The sequence below is a fragment of the Furipterus horrens genome, unplaced genomic scaffold (assembly GCF_987537825.1).
Source record: "Furipterus horrens unplaced genomic scaffold, mFurHor1.1.pri manual_scaffold_4, whole genome shotgun sequence".
Lineage (NCBI taxonomy): Eukaryota > Metazoa > Chordata > Mammalia > Chiroptera > Furipteridae > Furipterus > Furipterus horrens.
In genome coordinates this window covers 137,283,868-137,308,610 of record NW_028327174.1, presented here as the reverse complement: position 1 = coordinate 137,308,610, position 24,743 = coordinate 137,283,868, and the positions used below count along the sequence as shown (strand labels likewise).

The 24,743-nt window shown below is 37.0% G+C and overlaps 1 protein-coding gene across 1 annotated transcript in view; it reads right to left on the bottom strand.

Annotated features, from left to right (window-relative positions):
• The window catches only part of HAUS6 (HAUS augmin like complex subunit 6), a 48,691-nt gene extending 30,138 nt beyond the window's left edge, over positions 1–18,553 (bottom strand). Inside the window, exons 1-8 of the mRNA XM_090274074.1 lie at positions 18,448–18,553; positions 18,190–18,337; positions 12,086–12,181; positions 10,511–10,589; positions 9,819–9,951; positions 5,201–5,348; positions 491–556; positions 143–191 (exon numbers count right to left, since the gene is read on the bottom strand). Of these exons, the coding sequence (XP_090130200.1) occupies positions 143–191; positions 491–556; positions 5,201–5,348; positions 9,819–9,951; positions 10,511–10,589; positions 12,086–12,181; positions 18,190–18,317 (699 nt within the window). The 5' untranslated portion in view covers positions 18,318–18,337; positions 18,448–18,553. The remainder of the gene's footprint in view (positions 1–142; positions 192–490; positions 557–5,200; positions 5,349–9,818; positions 9,952–10,510; positions 10,590–12,085; positions 12,182–18,189; positions 18,338–18,447) is intronic.
• Between the last annotated feature and the right edge of the window lie 6,190 nt (positions 18,554–24,743).

Below are 24,743 nucleotides of genomic sequence, written 5' to 3'. Positions count from 1 at the left end.
AAAATAGTAACAGTGCTACAAAAAGAAATGACAAAGATAGTTCAATTAAGTAAGCAAACACTGCCTATCACAAAAGTAAGATTACCAAAAAAAAAAAAAAAAGAAAAGAGCAATTAATTTTTCTTTTCAAAAGTTGTCTCACCTTTTGAATTTTCTCTTGTATATCATTTTGGTCATCATAAGGTTCCATTCTAATTAAAAATTAAATAATCTCATTAGTCATTTTAAAAATTATATGATAATTTACCATCCAAAGAGCTTATTAATCTGCAAACCCACCCAGTAACAACCATTCCAATTAAAACAAAACTAAAATTCTAGCTCAAAGCAATAATTTATTAGAAGAACTAGATTAGGAATCAAATTATATTCTACATCTGTCATCTAACTACTGATATATTATTTATTTTTCTGGGACTGTCAGCTTCCTTACCTATAAAATGCAAGAGCTAAACATGTAAGGCAACTTTGAACTCTAAAACTCACTTACTTTTCTATTTGGTTTTGCTGTCCTATACATTCTGATTTCAAACTTCGTACTTCTTTAACTGATGCTCTGTAAAAAAACATACAAAATGACAACTATACAGATGCTCCTCAACTTACAATGGGGTTACACATCCCAATAAATCCATCACAAATAGAAAATACCATAAATCTAAAATTCATTTAGTACACCTAACCCAGCGATTTTCAACCAGTGCCACAAGAATTTTTAAAACATACAATACCTGACTAGTCAAATTAAACTCTCTCTTAGCCTATCAAATTAAAAAAATGATAAAAGCCAACACAACAATAGCCAGCTGATGTGAATAAATTAAAATTATACATATTTTTGGCAATCGGCAAAAAATTTATTTTGGTGTGCCACAGAATTTTAGTAATTAGTTTTATGTGTGTCATGAAATGAAAAAGGTTGAAAATCACTGACCTAACCTACTGAACATCATAGCTTAGGCTAGCCTACCTTAAATGTGCTCAGAACACTGACTTTAGCCTACACTTGGGAAACTTACACTTCTCAACAGATTCAAGAGATACAGATGGACATTTTGTAGACATGATAGGATGCGAAAACATAAAACACAATATCAAAAAGATGCTGGTAATACAGTACACTGCAGGGTCTCAAGTGGTTTCCCCATATGATCAAGTGCCTGGCTAGGAGCTGCAGATCGCTCCACTGCCCAGCATCATGAGAGAGTATCATACCACATATCACTAGCCCAGGAAAAGATCAAAATTCAAAATTTGAAGTACAATTTCTAGTGAGTATTGCTTTCACACTATCATGAAGTCAAAAAAATCTTAGTTCTAACCATTGTAGTAAGTCAGTGACCATCTGTAATTCCATTACAATTAAAGTACAAATAGCTTAGTATTTTCCCCCTTTCATATCTGTGCTCAAGGCCTCTGATACTACTCTTCCAAACACACCCAGCAGCCAGCTAAACGACTCTACACTTCCTTTTAGAGTTACAGACTTTAACATATAGGCTGCTATTGAGATGGACCAAGGACTTCTGAGCTCATACTCTCTGACTTCAAGTAAAAATGCTGGAGGTCAGTATCATACTCTATTCTCTTATCTTTGTCTTACCTATCTAGGGGATAAATTTCTTCTTTTTTAATTTATTTTTGGTTTTTCAATTACAGTTGTCCCATTTTTCCCCCATTTCTCTTCCCCATCCAGCCCACCCCCTCTCCCGCAATCATATCCCTCTAGGAGATAAATTTCAATGTTATCTAAGGCAGCCATGCAACACTGCAGTTTTAAGGTAATATCAAAGAATTTTGTACTTTTACAGTACTGTATATAACACAGCATTTAAAAAGTTACCTTGTGTGGGGGACAGACAGACATGGGGAGATGTGGGAAGCAGACAAGCTTGGTTTAAGAGACTCTGACCGCTGTGCAGAGCCGCCCCCAGCTGGGCCCTTAGCTGGCAGGTTGTCTCCCAGGCCTGCTCTGAATCCCACCCTCCACGGGATTTTTAAAATAGAATAGAAATCCAAAGTGGCTTTTAAGGAAAAGAGAACCTGCTGTTTTTCTCTGTAAAGCCTCAAATCCTTGTCAGTAAAATGTGAAGAACAGAACAATTAAGTAAGAGGAAGTGCTTTTGACCTCGTGTAAAATACCTGGATGTTTCAACCCTGTATTGATCTGCACTTCCCTTTCACTCCCTACCATTTGGGGAAGGGCTGCATATTTTCCTTAATTACTTCCACATGTGGAAAGTGGATAAAAACTCTGGCTAAAAAAGAAACGGGGGGGATTTTCCACTGGAGAAAACCCCCTCCCTTCCTTCCTCAGATGGAGTGTGTCTGACTGGTTTCTTCATCCACTCTGAGGGACCCAGAGTCTCTCTCAACCTTGATTTTCAGCCAAGATAGAGGCCTAGACAGACATGCTGCGTCTCTCTTCACAAGTAAGAAGGAATACAACTACTTCAAAACTAGAGACAACCAGAAGTTCCAGAAAATCAAGCTGCATGGAAATCCAACAAAGATATAAAGAAACACTCATCCAGACAGGTAGGAGGGGCGGAGCCAGGGCAGAAAGGACGCAGTGTGGTGGCGGCAGCAGTGGGGGCAGTGGCAGGCCAGCGGAAAGCATAGTCACATGTTTTAAAAAATAGGAAGGGACACCTGGGGAGCGCTCCCAGCACCACACCAGACTACACAGCTCATGGGTCGAGCACCAGGGAAAATCAAGCCTCATTGCTTCTGACTGTGCAGACCAGTGGGGGTTGGGGCAGAGGAAGAAACTGCCGGTCTCAGAAGAGTCCACTTGCTTAAAAGGCCCCCACGGTCCTAGAACATCCGCAGACCCACCCACTCTGGAAACAACGGCCAGGGCAACAACTACGGAGGTGCCAGTCCCATACAGAAGTGAGAGAAGTACCTAGAAAAGGGGCAAGTGCTGAGCAAGCAGCATTATTCCCTCTCAGAATCCTCCCCCACATACAGCGCCACAACGTAGTGAAAAAGGTCACCCTGTACTGACGCATACCTAAGGCTCTGCCCCTTACAACATAACAGGTGTGATAGCTCTATGTAAGACACACAGGCAAACAAACACAGGAGACTGTCAAGATGAGGACACAAAGAAGTATGGCTCAAAAGAGAAAACATATCAAGGTTCCAGTGGGAGAACTAAGCAATGGGATAGACAACCTAACAGACGAGGAGATGGCCAACCTAACAGACGCAGAGTTCAAAACACTGGTGATAACTATGTTCACAGGCTTGACAAATATTCTTAAGTATGGCAAAAGCATAAAGAGAGAAGTGAAGATTATGCTAAATGAAAAGAAAATCCACACAAAACCAATGGTGAAAGGAAGGAAACCAGGGATCAAATCAATGATTTGTAACATAAGGAGGAAATAAACAACCAGTACAGAATGAGGAAACGAGAATTGAAAAAAATGAGGAGAGGCTTAGGAACCTCTGGGACAACTTTAAACGTGCCAACATCCAAATCATAGGGGTGCCAGAAGAAGAGGAAGAGCAAGAAATAGAAAACTTATGTGAAAAAATAATGAAGGGAAACTTCTCAAATTTGGCGAAGGAAATAGACATCCAAGTCCAGAAAGCACAGAGAGCCCCAAACAAGCTAGACCCAAGGAGGACCACACCAAGACACATCATAATTAAAATGTCAAGGTTCAAGATAAAAAGAGAATCTTAAAAGTAGCAAGAGAAAGCAGAGAGTTACCTACAAAGGGGTGCCCATAAGACTATCAACTGATTTCTCAAAAGAAACTTTGCAGGCCAAGGAGGGACTGACAAGAAGAAGTATTCAAAGTGATGAAAAGCAAGGACCTACAACCAAGATTACTCTATCCAGCAAAGCTATCATTTAGAATGGAAGGGAAGATAAAGTGCTTCCCAGACAAGGTAAAGCTAAAGGAGTTCATCATCACCAAGCCATTATTATATGAAATGTTAAAAGGACTTATTTAAGAAAAGAAGATCAAAACTATGAACATTAAAATAACATACTCACAACTATCAACAACTAAATCTAAAAAATAAAAATAAAATCCAACTAAGCAAACCAGAATAGGAACAGAATCATAGGTATGGGCATCATTTGGAGGGTTATCAGCTGAGAGAGGGAAGGAGGAAAAATAGGGAAATGGTGCAAAGGTTAAGAAGCATAATTGGTTGGTAGAAAATAGACAGGGGGAAGAATAATACAGGAACCTTGGCTGCTGTGGCTCAGTGGATTGAGCGTCAGCTTGCGAGCCAAGTGTCGCTGGTTCGATTCCCAGTCAGGGTACATGACTAGGTTGCACGTCAGGACCCCAGTTGGGGGTGCGAGTGAGGGGCAACCCCACAGTGATGTTTCTCTCCCTCTCTTTCTCCTTTCCCCTCTCTTTAAAAATAAAGAAACAAATAAATAGAAATATATATTTTTTTAAAGACTTATATGCAAGACCCATGGACTGAACTAAGGGGAATGGGATTACTGGAGGAAAGGCAGGTACTGGGTAGAGGGAGCAAAGGGAAAAAAAATGGGATTACTGTAACATAATCTATAAAATATATTTAAAAAATAAATACATAACTAAATAATACAAGTTACCTTAATAATAGTTATTAATAATTGTAAAAATTAGACACAAAGTGTTTCTGAAAGTAAGTACCTTGCCTATCTTGTTTAATACTGTAGGACCAGTGCCTAAACAGTACTGGCACTTAGAAGTGACTCAAAAACAAATTTGCTGAACAAATGGCCTTAAATATAAAGTAGTATAAAATGGTTCAAGAAACTATGGAATACCTATTTGAAGGCGTATCTACTTAACAGATACTCAACAAACTATTAAGTATACATTAAAAGTAATAACTATAACAATATGGAAAAAAATTTAAAGAAAGAAATATTAAGATAAAAAAGGACACAAAACAGAAAGAATACTCTACAGCCTGAAAACATATTTACATGTTAAAAAAAGAAAAACTCATGAGAAATTAAAACATTACAGTTATCTTTCCTCTAAACTTTCATTTACAGTATAGCTAAAGTTTCAAACATTTTATTCAGAAGTTATCTGGCTTTAAACTGGAAAGATAACAGGAAGGGAGTTTTGAGCTAACCATGGTTTATTACCACTGAAGATATATTGTTGACATCTGTACAAAAAGAAAAGAATTTTCATTTCCTAACTATCCAAGTACTACTTACTGTGAATTTTCCTGATATTTTTGCAAAACAAAATCTTCTCTTTGTAAAATTTGTAAAAATCTGTTACGTGCTACATGAGACCTGGCAATGCACTTGTGCAAGTCCTGTGGCTTTACATTAAATGTCTCTGCATAATCTTTGGATGAACCTACAGGGAATACAAGCATAGAAAACTTAGACGTACAAACTAACAGATATTAAAATGTTGGATTTTATTATTATTTATATATTATTTATTAATTTTCAGAGATTAACCTCATAACAACTCCTTAAAAGCTAGCATGTCACATACTCAAAAAGATAAAACTAATTTCAACAAAAGCAAAGATGACCCGTTTTTATTGTTTTTGTTTGTCTGTTTTTTAGAGAGAAGGGAAGGGAAGGAGAGAGAGAGGGAGAGAACCATCAATGTCTGGTTGCCTCTCGCGTGCCACCAACTGGAGACCTGGCCCACAACCCAGGCATGTGCCCTGACTGGGAATCAAACCAGTGACCCTTTGGTTCACAGGCCGATGCTCTACCCACTGATCCACACCAGCCAGGGCAAAAATGACCTATCTTTAAAGTGGGCAACATGAAAAAGATATCTGAAGTTGTTTTATATAATTAAAATCCTTTAAAGACCATTAGCCCAAAATAATTCTTCTTATCACAGCTTGATATATCCATGAACACTGTCATATGTGAGAAAATTCTTAACAAGATCTTTTACTTAATTTTTTTGACAAATTAATTCTTTTTTGTTTTTCAATTACAGTTGTCCCATTTTTTCCCCCATTGCTCCCCCTCACCCAGCCCACCCCTTCTCCCTCAATCATATCCCACCCTCATTGTCCATGTCCATGAGTTATTTATACATGTTCTTTAACTAAACCCTTCCCTTACTTATCCCCCTTCTCTCCCTCCCCCGGCCCCCTAATAACTGTTATTCTGTTCCTTGTTCTATTTAGTTCATTTGTTTGTGTTGTTCCTTAGTCTCCTGTATTAGGTGAAATCATATGGCATTTTTCTTTCATTGTCTGGCTTATTTCACTAAGCATAATTCTCTCTAGTTCCATCCATGTTGTTACAAATGGCAGTTCTTTCTTTCTTTCTGCTGCATAGTATTCCATTGTGTAAATGTACCACCGTTTTTTGATCCACTCATCTACAGATGGGCACTTAGGCTGATTCCAGCACTTGGCTATTGTAAACAGTGCTGCTATGAACATAGGGGTGCATAAGTTCTTTTGAAATAGGGTTTTAGGATTTTTCAGGTATAATCCTAGCAGTGGAATCGCTGGTTCAAAGGCAGTTCCATTTTTAGTTTTTTGAGGTATTAAGATCTTTTAACAACAAAGAAAAAAATATTAAAAGAGATGAGCTGAGATTACATCACCTCTACTGCTACCATGAGTTTACTGTTCTTCCTAGAAAGAACAGGACAGGACAACCAAATAAAACCAGTCTCCATTTCTCAAGTAATTTTTGGCTATGTTGTTAATGTCCAAAGCAGACCCTAAGAACAATCCACCCAAACATTTCGGAGTCCAAGTTTTTCACCTGTAATAAATGCAATAAATCCTACTTTAAAATGGCTCAGCACAATAAAAGATGAATATTCTGGAAAACATGAACTGCACACTGCACTTAACATTACTAATCCAGGTCCTAGAACTAACCCCAAAGAAACTACCACAATTTCTAAATATTCAGCATGGGATGAGTTCATTGAATGTAGAAGTCATCTATAGGCTCGACATGTTGACTGGAATTATTTTAAATAGGAAATAAGACAACTCAGCCCTGGCTGGTGTGGCTCAGTGGCTTGAGCACCAGTCTGCAAAAAGAAAGGTCATGGGTTCGATTCCCAGTCAGGGCACATGCCTGGGTTGTGGGCTGGGTCCCCGGTTGGGGGCATGAGAGAAGCAACCAATCGATGTTTCTCTCCCCCTCTTTCTTCCTCCCTTACCATCCCTCTAAAAGTAAATAAAATCTTTAATAAAAAAAAACACAAGCCATGCTTAGAAGCCTTATGGACAATAAACTGTTGCTAGATTAAAGCACACATATTTCATATAAAATAGTTTGGGTTCCATGTAACTGGAATAGTTCTCCTGCTAATAAAAAAAAACTGGTAAAATGTTTGTTACATTAAACTTAAAAATATGGAAATACCTATGAAGCAAGAAAACGTATATATATATATTTTAAACCATGCATGAAAGATAAAGTGGAAAAAAATGTTTACATGTCACATTAAGAGAAGGGATAACAAATAAAAAGCTCCTACAAATGGCTTTCCACGAAGATGGCGCCCAAAGAGAAGAAGGAAGCTCCTGCCCCTCCCAAAGCCAAGCTAAGGCAAAGGTTTTGAAGGCAAAGAAAGCAGTGCTAAAGGGCATCCACAGCCACAAAAAAAAAAGAAGATCCGCACGTCACCTACCTTCCGGAGGCCTAAGACACTGCGGCTCCAAAGGCAGCCTAAATATCCTCGCAAGAGTGCTCCAAGGAGAAACAAGCTTGACCACTATGCTATCACAAGTTCCCTCTGACTACTGAGTCAGCCATGAAGAAGATAGAAGACAACAATACACTTGTGTTCATTGTGGATGTCAAGGCCAACAAGCACCAGATCAAACAGGCTGTGAAGAAGCTCTATGACACTGATGTGGCCAAAGTCAACACCCTGATTAGGCCTGATGAACAGAAGAAGGCACATGTTTGACTGGCTCCAGACTATGATGCTTTGGATGTTGCCAACAAAATTGGGATCATCCAAACTGAGTCCAGCTGGCTAATTCTAAATATAAAAATTTTATTCAAAAAAAAAAAAAAAAAAAAAAAAAAGCTCCTACAAATGAAGAAGGAAATGGCTAAAGAGAAAAATGGACAAAGGATATAAACATAGAGTACAAAAAAAGTATAAATTGCCCTTAAATACTTCAACAGTTTTCAATCTAACTAAATATATAAGAGAATTACAAATTAAAACTACCCTAAGATTCCACTTTAATTATCAGACTGGAAAGATAAAAATGTCTGATCACACACAATGTTGGTGAGCTTTTGGGAAAATAAGACACTCTCCAATACAATGGCAATATAAGTATAAATTGTCCAGTCTCCACAGAAAATAATCTGGTTAATAACAGCAAATTACAAATGCACAATTTCTTTGACCAAGAAATCATCTTCCAGAAATTACATACACATATGTATATGTGTGTATGTTTATTTGAACATACCCAAAATGATATACAGGGTGGGGCAAAAGTAGATTTACAGTTGTAATACAAATAATACAATAATAAATAATAATACAAGCATTAACTGTTTCACACACTCACAACTGTAAACCTACTTTAATGCTTGTATTATTATTTATTATTGTATTATTTTCCATACCAACAACTGTAAATCTACTTTTGCCCCACCCTGTATGCATAGTTTCTCATGGTAGCGTTGTTTTTACAGCAAAGGATTAGTGTGGGAAAACAAAGATCTCTCAGCAGAAAACAGATTAAATACATTATGACACATCCATTCAAATGTGCAGTTCTAACGAGAGAATGAGAATGAGGAAGTTTATGAACCAATACAGGATTATCTCCAATATATACTGTTACATGAAAAACATAAGATTCAAAACCAGATGTATGTTAGCATTTAGGGTTTAAAAAAAAGAATATATAAAAACAATTAAAGGAAAAAAATACAATAAAGATTAAATTAAAAAATTTTTAAAGCATTAAAAAAAGAAAAAATAACATACATATTCGCTTATATTACTGATTACACTGGTTGCTTCTAAGAAGGGAAAGTAGATAGTGAATATAGGTGGTAGATAGACTTTTAACCTTCCGATTTTTGAATCATGTAAAATATTATCCACTCAAAATAATTAAAACATATAAATACATACGTGCACAAAGAAAAACTCTAAGAGAAAATAAACCAAAATATCAGCATTAGTTGTCTCTAAAAATTGGAAAATGGATGCAGTTTTACTGCATAAACTTTTCTGTATTTTCCTGTCCATGTTTTGGAGCATTAGTCAATTAAACAGAGTAGCATATTTAATAAGCCACCAGTAGCATTCTTTTAAGTCTTAACTTAAAAGTCCAACATATATTTTGTTTCTATGAATTAGCATATAGATCAAATCCCTTTAAAACAGCAATTTGTAACAAAAAATTCCCACATTACCAGTAACCAAAATAAATCTCAAATAAATGCAACACAACAGGTATACAATGTATTGGAGGCAAACTATAATCTGCAATTCTAATCTGGCCCACTGGCCAATTTTTTGAGGTCAACAAGCTAGAAATACTTTCTACATTTTTAAAGGGTTATATTTAAACACACACACAGAGGTATATGTGACAAGAGACCCTGTGTGGTCCAGTCCAAAATATTTATCTTATATAAAAAAGTGTTCCCCAACACCTGTATTAGAACACAGTAAAATAATCTGACTTGTTACTTATATTCACCATGAGTAGAATATTAACTATATGCCTTTTGAGGTTATTTAATAATTTTATCTTACCTTGCTTTATTAAAATCTGATGATTTAAAAACTGCAAATAAATATTTAAGAAACAAAAACATTCCTACTATAAATTTAACTTACCTTTAGAATGGGTTTTTATATATTTTATTGCAACAAATCTTGCAAAATGATACATCAAATGAATAAACTTAGGTCCACCAGGAGAAAGAAATAGTGAACCAACAACTTGAGGAAAGCTACTTCCACATTCAGCCTATGGAAAAAGAAATAAAGTAATTTTGAAAGACCTTATCAACAACAACCTTTATATTTACATCATACTGTTTTGAAGATAATAGAATTGATCAGGATTACTCCATTTGAATCCAAAGCTGAATTTTTTAATCTTTCTAATTCTTGGTGAACTTGGTCACAAAAAAGTAATTACAATATAAAGCCACAATTATTGACACTATTTGGAGACACAAGCTAGAATAATCTGTAGTCGAAAAAGTTTTCTCTAAATAAAAACTGTGATATGAACTCCAAGGAACTCAGACACCTATTTCCAACTCACCTGGTGTTTTAGAAATACAGAGCCCCATTCAAAAAACATTAAAAGCATTATTCAAATTAATATTTCCTTGCTTATACTGTTAGCATAAAAGCATTACGAATATTTCATCTCACAATATAATCAATAAAATATACTTAAAAAAAAGAATATTTCATCTCTAAAAAATGAATGTACAATTGTACCTCAACAAAATCAGAAAAAAAATTAATGTAATTTTTAACTTAAAGTTTTCATTTTCCAGAAAGAAGATACTTACAGAAATTTTTTTTAACCATTCAAAGCAATGTTTCCGGAATTCGGTATCACTTTTTTGGTCAAATGGAGGCCAACAAAGTCTTAAAAACAAAAATAAAAACATCAAAATTATGAACAAAAAGCAAACTCAGCAAAAAATTTACAAACATCAAATTTACCTCCTATATTATATACAATAATGCTTTAATGAATCAAGGCTAACATTCATAGATTTAAATTAATATGAAACACCAACCTGTGAGAAATTGGGTCTTTTTATTTTCCTTTTCAAAATTTTATTTATTTATTTTTAGACAGGGGAAGGGAGGCAGAAAGAAAGGGAGAGAAACATCAATGTGTGGTTGCCTCTCACACACCCCCAACTGGGGACCTGGCCTGCAACCTAGGCATGTGCCCTGACTGGGAATCGAACTGGCAACCCTTTGGTTCAAAGGCCAGCACTCAATTCATTGAGTCACACCAGCCAGGGCAGGACTTTTTCTTTATATCTATAGGGTTGAGTTCAGTTTTGTGTAAATATCAATAAATATGTATATTAAATGAAGGAATTAATCATTATTAAAATTACTAAAAATCAGTTAAGAAGAACACTCTCAATGGATTCACTGGACTAACACATAAAGATGGTATAAATAAATTAGTATATTAAACCTGGGTGAAAAAAAGAGAAAGAAACATAGTTACATATGAAGAGCCCATGAGAAGAAATGGCATGAGAGCTTTTGACTCCTAAAGATAGCCTGTATCATAGTCAGTGGGTGCTACTGTTTTATGGATAAAGAGTATAGAAAATTATTAAAAAGAAAAGCTTTGCCTCAGCTTTAGTTCAAAATAAGACTTTAAAATTTATCTATTTCTTTCCCCTAATAATCAATTTTATCTAAATTTTTATCCTGAGGTATTTGTTTAGGGCCCTATGTTTTTTATAATTTTTATAGCATATCATACATTCTATATTAATAGAAAAAAATAAGTATGCATAGAAAAAATATTGAAAGGCTGGAATATCTACAGTGATATTCTCTGGTTGGTGGATTTAGGAATAATTTCTACATCCTTAGGATAATGGGTATTCACATTACCTCCTTAAACTATTTAGATTCAACAGTACATAACAGGATAAACTTAATAGAAATGAAATTTGCCTATAGCACTTGACACTTATACCATTAACAAAAATAATAAGGATTTAGAGACCTAAAAAGTAAAAATAGACAAAACAAATATAATAGTGCCTACAAGAAAAGCAAAATTGAGTGTTGAGATAAATTGGTACCAATTAATTGTTTTTGTCTAATAATTAAAACTCTGAAAAATGTTAGGAACTAATGTTATAAAACAAAATCTAACCAACCTAGGAAGTATACAATGATTTTAAGATGAATACCTAAGAAAAGTCACTCTGATTTACAAGTTAAGCACTAAATTTGCAAGACTCAAGCCTGATATTTGTGACAGCCATTCAAAATAATACTGAAAGGCCAAAGTTGAAGTTCTGGCTTATATCAAGGCACAGTTCCTTGTTCAAATTTGAGAATGACTAGTTAAAAAGGAAAATTAAATAATTTTTACTCACTTGAAAACTTCTTTGGTGAGAGACTGGTCCAGCGTTTGAAACAAGAAATATGAAACTATCTGAAAGGCATCACGATTCAGCTTGTCAAACATGTTCCTAATGGTTTCAAAATAAACAGAAGCCAAGAACAACAACAAAAAAAGTTAATAAAACTAAATAGTATCAAAAGCTATATGAGTTTGACCCAAATTAATATTTTTCATTCTCTTCAAGAGGTCAAGGCAAATTAATATTTCTCATTCATGTACATTTTTATAACCAACTAAAAAAAGCATACAAGTTTTATTTCTGATTCTGAAAATACAGATCAAATAGAAGTAAACTGGTAGAACTTGCTTTATTACAGTGAGAATACTCAACAAAAAAAAGAAAGAAAGAGGGAAAGAAAGAAAGAAAAGATTAATTAGGTGGAGAGAATACTATGCATGGCCTACAATACAAGGTGATAATACCAACCAACATTTACTGAACGAAAGTAAAAATAGCTAATATTTATTAAATTTATTATTTACAAGTATTAAGCCTTTTATAGGCAGTAACTCATCTAATTTTTACCACAATCCTATAAGGTGAAGTACTATGCTAGCTTCTTTAACATGGATTATTTAATTTAATCTTAATGACAGTAGAAAATAGTTTGATTTTCCTCATTATACAGATGAAGAAATTTAAACTTTAGAGAAATTAGATAATTTGCCCAAAATTACATAACCAGGAATAGAAAAGCAGTGATTTGAAATATGTCATCTCATCCAAGTCTAGGGTCTTTACTAGTACATTTGATTCCTAGAACTATCCTTATAATGAGTTTTTGTCTGGTTTCCCTAACTAAGCAAGACAAAACCTAAAAAAAAAAAAAAAAAAAAAAAGTAAAAAATAAAAAAAAAGGAAACCTTTTAAGAAATGTCACACAACTATAAAAAGGCAGCCTCTAGGCCAGGGTCATCACCACTGCTCTATGCTCCATGTTCCCTCCTCACAACCCTGCCGGGACCCCAGGGATGTGAAGGTAATCTAGTAGGAAATGGGAAAACGGGAAATTCAGGCTTTGGGGACTGCCAGAGCTAGGAAAAAGAGGGGTTTACTTTATTTTATTTATATATTGATTTTAGAGAAAATGGAAGAGGGAGGGAGGGAGAGTGGGAAGGAGAAGAAGGAAGAGAGAGAGATCGATTTATTGTTCCACTTATTTATGTATTCATTGGTTGATTCCTGTATGTGCCCTGACCAAGGATAGAGGGATCAAACCTGCAACCTTAATGTATCGGGACAACACTCCAAACAACTAACCTATCCAATCAGGTCTGAACCTCACCTAGGTGAGCAAGCTACTGACAGAGATGATCCACCTCAGAAACTACACTCTGCTGCATGGCCCATGTGCAGGATTTTAGGCTTGATTTTGGTATTCCCAAGACAAAACTAGTCAAACTTGGTGTGGAGGTATAGCCACCGTTTCTCAAAGTCCTGGCAGTGAAGTGTGGATAGCATAAAAAGTGAACAAAAGCAATTTAAAATCTCTGGATAAGAAAGGGATAAAAACAAAACATATATCCCAATAGAAGTTAATGTTTACACTCAAGAAGGAAAAGAACCTGTGCAAGTTATCAGATTAAAAGTTATGAGTGCTCCCCCATTACCCTAGTATAAAAAGAAAAAAAAAAGTCATCTGCATGGGTGCAACTGGAGTATCAAAAGAAGAGCAACAAAACCAAATGACTGTAAGAAAGGTCTCCAAAGAAACTGAAGACATTATAATGAAGAAGAAAACAAAAACTCATTAAAACATAAAATATATCTAAGGGGATTCTCTCTATACACTATTGTAAAAGTTTTAACATTTAGAAAAGATCTGAGATATTTTCATGTTTAATAAATTTTCACCAATGATCTGAAGAAATACCTCAATTGGGTAATTTCTTGTTTTCAGACTAAAAACAAACGAGATTAGGAGTTACACAATTAAAAAATAGGCTGTGCATCACTGATCACTGGAATACATGACAAACAGATGTGAGTATTCCTTCAATGAACACATAGAGCTATTATCTTGAGATTTTAAAAAACAGAGTTAACATTAAAGTTCCCGTGCTGTAACTATGTACAGTGACAGATGGTCATTATGTTGTACACATAAACTAATTTAATACTATATGTCAACTATAATTATAAAAAAAGTTAGTTTTTAAATCCACACAAAAAAAGTTTTTTAAAAAGTTCCCATGTTGGGCTTCTAGTCAAGATGGACATATAGGTAGACATGCTTCACCTCCTTGCACAACCATAAGAAGGATTACAACTAACCTCAAAACAAAAAGCACCCAGAACTTCCAGAAAATTGAACTGTATGAAAGTCTGATAAACAAGGATTTAAAGAAGCCATATTCAACCAGACAGGTAGGAGGGGCAGAGACAGGGAGCCCAGGAGAAGAAAATGCGATGTGGCCTAAGGGAAGCGGCAGCTGGTGGAATGCGAAGTCCTACATTCACGAGTGGTGTATCCAGCAATCCCAGCCCTGGGCAAGACAGCAGAGCCCAGGGTTCCAGAACCAGGAACATAAAGTCTCATAACTTCTGGCTGTAAAAACCAGTGGGGATTAGGGTGGCAGAAGAAACTGCCTGTCTCTCAGGACAGTTCATTTAAAGGGCTCGCGTGGTCTTAGAACGTACACAAACCCACCTACTCTGGGAACCACCACCAGCTAGAGGGGTGCCAGTCGCATACAGGAAGTAGGTGAAGTGACTGGAAACAGGGTGAGTGCCAGGCAAACCTCCAGCATTGTCCCCTCTCTGACCCCTCCCCCACATACAGATCCACTACGTGGTGAAGCAGGTTGCCCTGTCCTGGCAATTACCTAAGGCTCCACCCCTACAATGAAACAGGTACTCCAAGACAGGGAGTCAAAGCAGCTCTACCTAATACACAGAAACAAACACAGGGAGGCTGCCAAATTTAGGAGACAAATATGGCCCAAATGAAAGAACAGAAAAAGAACTAAACAAAATGGAGATAGCGAACCTATCAGATGCAGAGTTCAAAACACTGGTGATAAGGATGCTCAGAGAACTCACTGAGTATGGCAAAACATAAGGGAAGAAATGAAGTCCACACTAAGTGGAATAAAAAAAAATCCACAAGGAATCAACAGTGAGGGAAGGAAACCGGGGTTCAAATCAATCATTTGGAACATAAGGAAGAAATAAACAGTCAACCAGAACAGAATTAAGAAACAAGAATGCAAAAAAAAAAAGGAGGAATGAATAAAGACTCTGGGACATCGCCAAAAGTGCCAACATCCGAATCATAGGGAGGCCAGAAGGAGAAGAAGAGCAAGAAATGAAACTTATTTGAAAAATTAATGTAAGAAAACTTCCCTAACTTGGCAAAGGAAATAGACATACAAGTCCAGGAAGCACAGAGAGTCCCAAACAAGCTACACCCAAAGAGGACCACACCAAGACACATCATAATTAAAATGCCAAAGGTGAAAGATAAAGAATCTTAAAAGCAGCAAGAGAACAGAAGAGAGCTACCTACAAAGGAGTTCCCATAAGACTATCAGCTGATTCCTCAAAAGAAACTTTGCAGGCAAGAAGGGACTGACAAGAAGTATCCAAAGTAATAAAAAGCAGTGACCTACAACCAAGATTATTCTATCAAGCAAAGCTATCATTAAGAATAGAAGGGCAGATAAAGTGCTTCCCAGACAAGGTAAAGTTAAAGGAATTCATCATCACCAAGCCATTATTACATGAAATGTTAAAGGAACTTATTTAAAGAAAAGATGATCAAAACTATGAACATTAAAATGACAAACTCAAAACTATTAACAACTGAATCTAAAAAACAAAAACAAACTGAGCAAACAACCGGAACAGGAACAGAATCATAGGTATGCAGATCATTTAGAGGGTTATCAGCCGGGAGGTGTAAGGGGGAGAATGGAAGCAAAGGTGCAGGGATTAAGAAGCATAATTGGCTGGTACAAAATAGACAGGGGGAAGTTAAGAATAGTATAGGAAATGGAGAAGCCAAGAACTTATATACACGACCCATGGACATGAACTTGGTGAGGACTGCTGGAAGGAAGGCAGTCCCGGGTGGAGGGGGGTAAAGAGAAAAAACTGGGACAACTGGAATAGTATAATCAATAACATATACTTTTTTAAAAAGTTCCCATGCTTATCCATGTCAAAGAACTGTTTTTAGAATGTTTCTATTCCCCGACAAACACAAATCTTAACCTCCTTATCATCTCACAAACTTAGTTTTTTCATACTGTATCCTGTTTTCTTCCCTTTGACATTTATTTTAATAAGATATCTGTTGAAGATAGTTGTTCACTCACTAGACTAGAATCCTATACGGTAAAAGTCTGTCTATTCTGTTCACTACTGTATACCCAGGTCCAATACAGTCCAGTATTCAACTAATATTTGTTGAACAAACAAATGAATGTATCACCTTTTCTTTCCATTCCTACTGCCACCTTAGTTTAGGCCCACCTAACTCTAATGTCCTGAATCCCCCTCCAATTCATTCTCTGTAATGCAACCAGAATGATTATTCAAAATGCAAATCTTTTGGACAAATAAGTAGGAATGAAATTGTTGGGTTATATGGTAAGCATATGTTTAAAAGAAAAGTGGCTACACAACTACATGCTCACAGAAACTAGAAACTCACAAAACTACACAGCAAAAGGAATAAAATTTTACCATATATGAATATAAATGAATAAAAAATATAGTTTTCCAAATAAATTTGATACCACATTCACGCTTAAAGCATTTAAAAGAGGACATCTGTTTCCAAATAATCTACTGAAATTACTCTAAAGACTTAGAGAGGGGAAAAAAAATCAATGACAGTATTGGGAAAAAAAAAAAAAACTGCCATCACTGGATCAGAATTTGACAGATGTTACTAATTTTTCAAAGACAGAAAGTAGATTACAATTGAAAAAAACAGAGCAGAGAAAACCACGATTGCTATAACTCTAGAGAGGGATGCAGTAGCAATGACAACCATTCTCAGTGGTGGTCTAGAGAAGGTTTAAGCCTCTTTGAAACAAAACAAAACTGCTGTGGAACATCAAATCATGTGAGATAAATGGAGTTCTTAATAATACATAATCATAACCTGGTAAATGCTATCCACTCTTGTCAATTTTTAGAAGAGTCCTAGACAAAGCACTTCTACATATAATAGCAATTTCTAAACAAATATAATTACCAAACAAAAGTTAATTACATATCTAAACCTTGACAGTAATACAGTTATAATACAGCTGAAAAACGTCAAGAGGGAGAAGGCGGCGGGGGACGGGGGTCCGTAAGTACAGGTGAGCTAATTATCTTAGCTACCTTCCTAGTGAAATTACGGTGGGGAATCAAGAGACATTTTTGAGATCGACACACCAAGAAACAGAGGTCTAAACACATACTACAACACCGCCACTATAAGAATTGAAATTATATAATTAAGTCGAGAAGATGTAAGAACGGGAAGTAGCCAAGGTACCCCAAATTTCTCTTGGCCTATAGTGGGAAATTAAGATACTGTCTAAAGTTGATGAGTTAAAACTCAGAAATATAAGCAAAATATTTAGATTTATGATCATAACCATAACATTAGCGGCAAAGCAGGGAAGGGGCTTTTATTTTTCATCTTAATAACCTTAATACACTTTTTGCTAAGTGTGGCACGCCTCGGTTTGCTCATTCAAAGTTAAAATTATAAAGAGCAATCAGCTTTGAAAGGCTCCCTTGAGCGTAAAGGCGTTTGCATATACTTACTGTTCTAACTTCCCTCCACTACCAACTTACACCCCTGCTTCCATTTCACAGACCACGCAGCTTTAACACTTTCGCCCCAAATAAAGACTCTACTCCCCTACAAAGCGCTGCCGGCACGGTTCCGTAATTGACAGTCTCTGCTACCAGCCTGGCAGCCACTGGGAAGAGAGGCTTTGGAGCCAGTGCCCGGAACGCAGTACCACTTTCCTTCACGATTCCTAAACCTGCGAGTTCCGCGGAAGGGCGGGTCCTCCCGGCGTGTCCAGGCTCAGACTCTCCCGCCCCGCTAGCCCCGGCCTCCTTACACTCCTAGGTGCGTGTGCGACAAGATCTTTCCGCAGGCAGTGGCGGCTGCGCCTGGCTCGAAGCCGAGGGTCTGCAGATACATCCAAAGATGCTCCTTCTCGAAAGTGGTGGCCCAGGACAAGCTCATCTTTGCAGCAGCCAGTGTCACTGCAAAGAAAAAAAGCAAAGGCCCAAACGACTCAGAGGGCCCTCAGGCTCCCTTCCCTACAGGAGGGAGCCTGAGGTCGCAGCGGAACCCGCATTGCCACCGCCTGTACCTCTCTAGTCCGGAGCCATTTCGCCTCGAAAGGCCGTGAAGACTCAAGGAAATGGAGCCTCTAACGGCGGTACTGCACAGCTGCCTCAGCCACCACAAACCGAGACTCCCGCGCTTCCAGCAGAGCGCTTTGTGCGCGCCGCCTGACTTCCGGCGGAGGAGGAGCTTCGACGGCGGACTATAACTCCCGCCATGCAATGCGCTCTTCCGTTGTCCCTTCCGTCGCTCCCAGGCGAGAGACTGCAAGACCCACAGCGTATTTCCTAGCCAGCGAACTTTTTTGCGGATTTGCAAGCGGTATCTTAGGCGGTTCCTCGCTTCGCGCTTTCAGAGCTGAAGGCTTTGGGGTTCCTTTCGTTCCTATAGACGTATTACGTCAGATGAAAGCTGTAAAGGGAGGGCTGTGGCTCCCTGTAGTAGAAAAAGCATTGGATTACATCTTCAGCTAGTCACAGTAGTTGTGTGACCCTGAACAAGTCACCTAACCTCTTGGTCTCAGGTCTTACTAGTAATGTCTTTTGCATCCTCAAATGCTGAATGGTTTTTTCACCTTCGTGCTCTAAGAAATCTGGCTCTCCCTTACGCATACAGTTACCCCTGTAGCCCTCTTAATTAATGACTCTTTTCTCTCCCACGCTCCATATACAACAGAGCTTGAAAATGGGGTGGGTATCTTATTTTCTCATTGCCATCTTATTGTCTCAGTAAAACCACTAGCTCCTTTGAAATTTATGGCCCCTTTCTCTCCACTGATTTTTTTTTCTTTTTGCAGAACCCAAATCCATATTATATCCAGTTCTCAGCCTATTGTACATCTGCAGCATAGCTACTAAACACAATTATGCCTGGTGTTACTCAAAATTCATGACAACTCGTGGGCTCTTAAGCCCTCTTAATATTTTTCCCAAATCACCTCTCCACAAGATTATACATATCTTCTTCCCTCCCCTAAACTTCCAATACCTATTTTTCCCTCCTCACTCTCAATGATATCCTTTTTTTTTTTTTTAGTTAATAACTGCCTCCAAAAAAAACTTCTATCAACAATTTACCAATCTGCCTAAATCTTTTTTCCACATAGTCCTCCTTCTCTCTTGTTAATCTGGGTGAATAAAGGCATGCCTACATAAGATCAGTCCTTTCACTTATTTGATGGATAATATGCCTTTTCTCCTACTCACGGAATTTGCTTCAGCATTTGTTCTCTACTCTGTCCTGCACCAGTATTCTTCTCATCAGTATACAAACATGCTATAATGTCTTCCATCATAAAAAAAAAAAAAGAAGTTCTCTATATCCATCTCAAGGCTAATGGTAACTTGCCAAGGCTACTTGTGTTAATTAACATTCTTTGGATATAAATAGCAAAACTGATTTTCATGGAGTTTTGTTAGATGAATATTGAGTAGCATAAAGAATGGAAAAATAAAAGAATAAGGCTTAGGGAATGGTAGGCCCATGTGCCACTCCACTCAAGATTCATATACCAGGCAGCCCAATTTGATTCTTTTTAATAGATTAATATATCACTACAGGTGAATGTCCTTGTAACTAACACCCAGGACAAGAAAGTGTGGATGAAAAGAAGACTCTGTGATAAATCTAACCAAATGTTCCCTGACGGGGTGATGTGATCATAAATTCCTAACGGGGCAGGTCATGGTGGGTAGTCACACCTCACTCAGGTCTATAATTGTCCTAGTAAAAGTTTATCTTTGCCTTAAGCAAGCCTTGCCCATTGTTTCTGTGCATCTAGGTTAACACACCTTTGAAATGCCACTTTTACAGACCCATCAGAAATTTTAACTACCCTCAACAGGGTACATAATCTTGTTAACTATCCTATAATCCAGTCATAGAAATTTTCCTGCCTTGCTTTCTCCAACCTTTATGTAATCTTCCTTATGCTCCAGATGTATAAAAGAAACTGCAAAACTGTCATTGTCTTGAGCTTTTGAGATCTTACTTGCCAGCAGTGTCATCAGTTTGTCTCAAATAAGCTCTTATTAAAAATTCTCCCCTGGCTGCTGTGGCTCAGTGGATTGAGTGTCGGCCTGCGAGTCCAGTGTCGCTGGTTCGATTCGCAGCTAGGGCACATTACTAGGTTGCACGTCAGGTCCCCAGCTGGGGGCGCAAGTGAGAGGCAACCACACAGAGATGTTTCTCTCCCTCTCTTTCTCCTTTCCCCTCTCTCTAAAAATAAAATAAGTGAACAAACAAACAAATAAATAAATTATTTTAAAAAAAAATTCTCTCCAAGTTTGGACATTTCTTATGTTGACAAAATTAAACTCCAGCCACTCTCCCTTTGCCAAAAAGTAACCACTACCATCAGTTTTATAGTAATCACTTAATTGTGTTGTCCTGTAGTTTTACCACCCAAATATGCTTCCCTACATACCATAATTTAGTCTTGCCTTTTTTATATTCGTCCTGGCTTTTTTTTTTTTTTTTTTTTTTTTGGTCTTTACTTGGATTTTTTAAATAATATAATTTAATACATAGGTTTTGCTCCATCCCCCCACTTTTTTTTCTTAAAATTTATCTGTTGAAGACCTGGATCTACTTTACCAAAATTATTTCCCATAGTCTAGGTTTTACTGATAGCATCCTCACAGGAAAGTTCAACATGTTCCACTCTCCCTGTCCTCCAAATTTTTCAAGTTGTCACCTGGATCCAGAGGATTGAGCTGACTCAGGCATGATCCCTTTGGCAAGAGTAGGAGATGGTGCAATCCCCACCAAAATCCCAATGACATTATTTTAAATAAAAAGAACAAAAAATTATCAGATTTATATGGAACGACAAAAGATGCTGAATAGCCAAAGCAATCCTGAGAAAAAAGAATGAAACTGGAGGCATCACACTCCCTGATTTCACAGTATACTACAAAAGTGATGATAATCAAAACAGCATGGTATTGGCAGAAAAACAGACACATGGTCCAATGGAACATAATTGAGAGTCCAGAAATAAACCCACATGTATATGGGCAAATAATTTTTGACAAAGGAGGCAAAAAACATACAATGGAGAAAAGAAAGCCTCTTCAATAAATGGTGCTGAGAACATTGGAAAGCCACATACAAAATAAAGAAACTAGACTACAGTTTGGCCCTATATACAAAAATTAACTCAAAATGAATCAAAGACCTAAATAGTAGATCTGAAACAATAAATTACATAAAAGAAGGCATAGGAATTAAACTTAAGGACCTTTGTCTTAGAGGAGATTTTAGGAATTTGACCCCAAAAGCAAAAGAAGTAAAGGCTAAAATAAATGAATGGGACTATTTCAAACTAAAACGCTTCTGCACAGCAAAAGAAACCACCAAGAAAACAAAAAAGTAACCAACTGAATGGAAGAAAATATTTGGAAATGACACCTCCAACAAAGAGTTAATATCCAAAATATATAAAGAACTCATGCAACTCAACACCAGACAAATCATCCTATTAAAAATGATGAAGGGACCTAAATAGACACTTCTCTGAAGAAGACATAAAAATGATCAACAGATATGTGAAAAAATATGATCAGCTTCACTAGCTATTAGGGAAATACAATGCAAAACTATAATGAGATACCATCTCATACCTGTTAGAATGGCTATCATCAACTAGACAAGTAATAACATGTGTTGGAGAGGTTGTGGAGAAAAAGGAACTCCATTCACTGCTTGTGGGAATGTAAACTGGTCCAGCCACTATGATAAACAGTATAGAGCATCCTCGAACAATTTATAATGGAGTTACTATACGACCCACCAACGCTTCTTCTGGGTGTCAACCCCAAAAACTTGAAAACATTTGTTCACAAAGACATATGCACCCCTATGTTCATTATTCACAATGGCCAAAACATGGAAACAACCAGTGTTCTATGAAGATGATTGGATAAAGAGGATATGGTACAAATATACAATGGAATACCCCTCAGCCATAAGAAAAGATAGAAGAAATATTACCACTTGCAACATAGATGGACTTTCAGAATATTATACTAAGCAAAATAAGTCAATCAGAAGAAGTTAAGAATCATATTACTCACTCATACATGGGATATAAAACTGAAAGTAGCATCCTGGCTGGTGTGGCTCAGTGGATTGAGCACCAAACTGCAAACCGAAAGGTTGCTGGTTTGATTCCTAGTCAGGGGACATGCCTGGGTTGTGAGCCAGGTTCCCAGTAAGGGGCATGCGAGAGGCAACCAGTTGACATATTTCTCTTGCATGTATTAATGTTTCTCTCCCCTCTCTAAAAATAAATAAATAAATGAATAAAGACCTTTCGAAAAAAACAACCTTGAAAGTAACAAATGAATGAACAAGAAAAAGAAACAAAACTCATAGACACAGACAACAGTATGGTGATTACCAGAGGGAAGGGAGATGAGGGGGTAGTAAAGGGTAAAAAGAGTGTCAAATATATGGTGACGGAAGATTATTTGACTTTGGGTGGTAGGCACACAATGCAATATACAGATCATGTATCACAGAATTGTACACTTGAAAACTATATAAATCTTATTAAATATCACACCAATAAAGGTATTTTTTTTTAAATTTTAAAGACTAGATGATGGTTGGTGTATGCTCTTCTTCAGGCAAAGCAAAATACCTGTTCATGCCATTGACAGACATTAATGCTAAATATCTAGATCCATTAATTCACTGGGAATTGCAAAACACTAAAATTCTAATTTATCGTTTGTTAGGGACTGCAGGTTTGTGCCTGTACTGCTGAGGCCTAAAAATGAACTGAGGACATGGTTTCAGACACGACCCTGGAAGGGAAAAGCACCAAGAACTATTACATAAGCACCCCCCAAAAACAAGACTACCAACGTTGAACGCTAGAACGAGGAGGGGTGGCTACATATACTCTGGGTATCTGGCCAATTCCCAGGGTCCAAGGACTCACCGGGTGTTTCTTTTCATGCAGAGAGCAATTATCTTCACATTATTATTGTTAGTAAGATCTATATAAGCTAGGGAGCAGGGAGAAGTCCTCTGGAGCATCACCCATGGAGTGGATGCACTGCCCAGGACCCCTTGTGTTCCCACCAAGGCTTCCTGGCATGTTGCTCTATGACTTCAGATGCTGTTAGCTTGGTTGGTGATGTATTGCCCCTGTAACCCCCCTCTGCCTTTTCCTGTATCTTACTATTGATTTATGCTCTTCCCCTAATAAAGCATTTTTTCCTTATCACTACCCAGAGTGCCTGTGCTTTGGTTTTTGAATCCCTTTCAGTAGTGCTGCGCACTACAGCGCCCACCCTCAAAGTGTCTATGTTAAACCCTACTCCTCAGTGTGATGGTATTAAAAGATAGGGCCTGTGGGAGATAATTATGATTAGATGAGGTCAGTAGAGTGGAACCTCATTAATGAGATTAGTACCCTTATAAGAGTCACAAGGGAGCATCCTTCACTTCTCTGCTCTTTCCACGATGTAAGAATGCAAAAAGAAGTCGATTTTCTGCACCCTGGAGGGGAAACTTCCCCAAAACTCAATCAAGCGGGCACCATGATCTCAAACTTCCAGCCTCCAGAACTGTGAGAAATAAATCTTTGTTGTTTAAACCACAACCTCTGAGATCATTTGTTATAGCAGCTCAAATTGAGTAAAGCAGCATTTATTTTTCATTTCTTAGTGGAAATATTTTTATGAGAGAAGTCTTCTCTCATCTACTATATTTTTACCTAGTGGTAAAGATATAAGAAAGGCTAAATTCTTGACTCTTTTCCTTTATTTACCAGTTTTCAAGATAAAGAATGAGTTTACTATCATCTTCTGAAGGTGACCAATTCAATTAGATTATTTATATATAATGATATATTTGAATATTTGATGGGGTTCACATTTGATGGGGTTTAATCTATTGAAATTATCCTTACTGAAGTTCAAAATCGCCCATCTTTGGTCAATGGAAAGCTCTTCAAATTGGCTTCCTTGCTATCAGGAATAACAAGAAGTTCAAAGCTCATTTTGTATATTTCCTCAGTCCTAGAATCAGTCATTTCTCCACGAAGACCTGATTTCTTTTCATGGAAAAAGATATTTCAAAACTGTAATCTGGACACTGCTACTGGGTTGACCATTAATTTACTTAACTAATACTTAGGTAATGCTGCTCTGTGTCAGGTATTGCTCTAAGGTTTTTACAAATGTTAATTCATTGATTTTTCATAACAAGCCTATTATCCCCATTTTATAGGTAAGGAGGCTGAGTTAAACAGAAATTAAGTAACTTGTTTAAAGTCACACAGCTAGTAAGTGGCAGAGCCAAGATTAG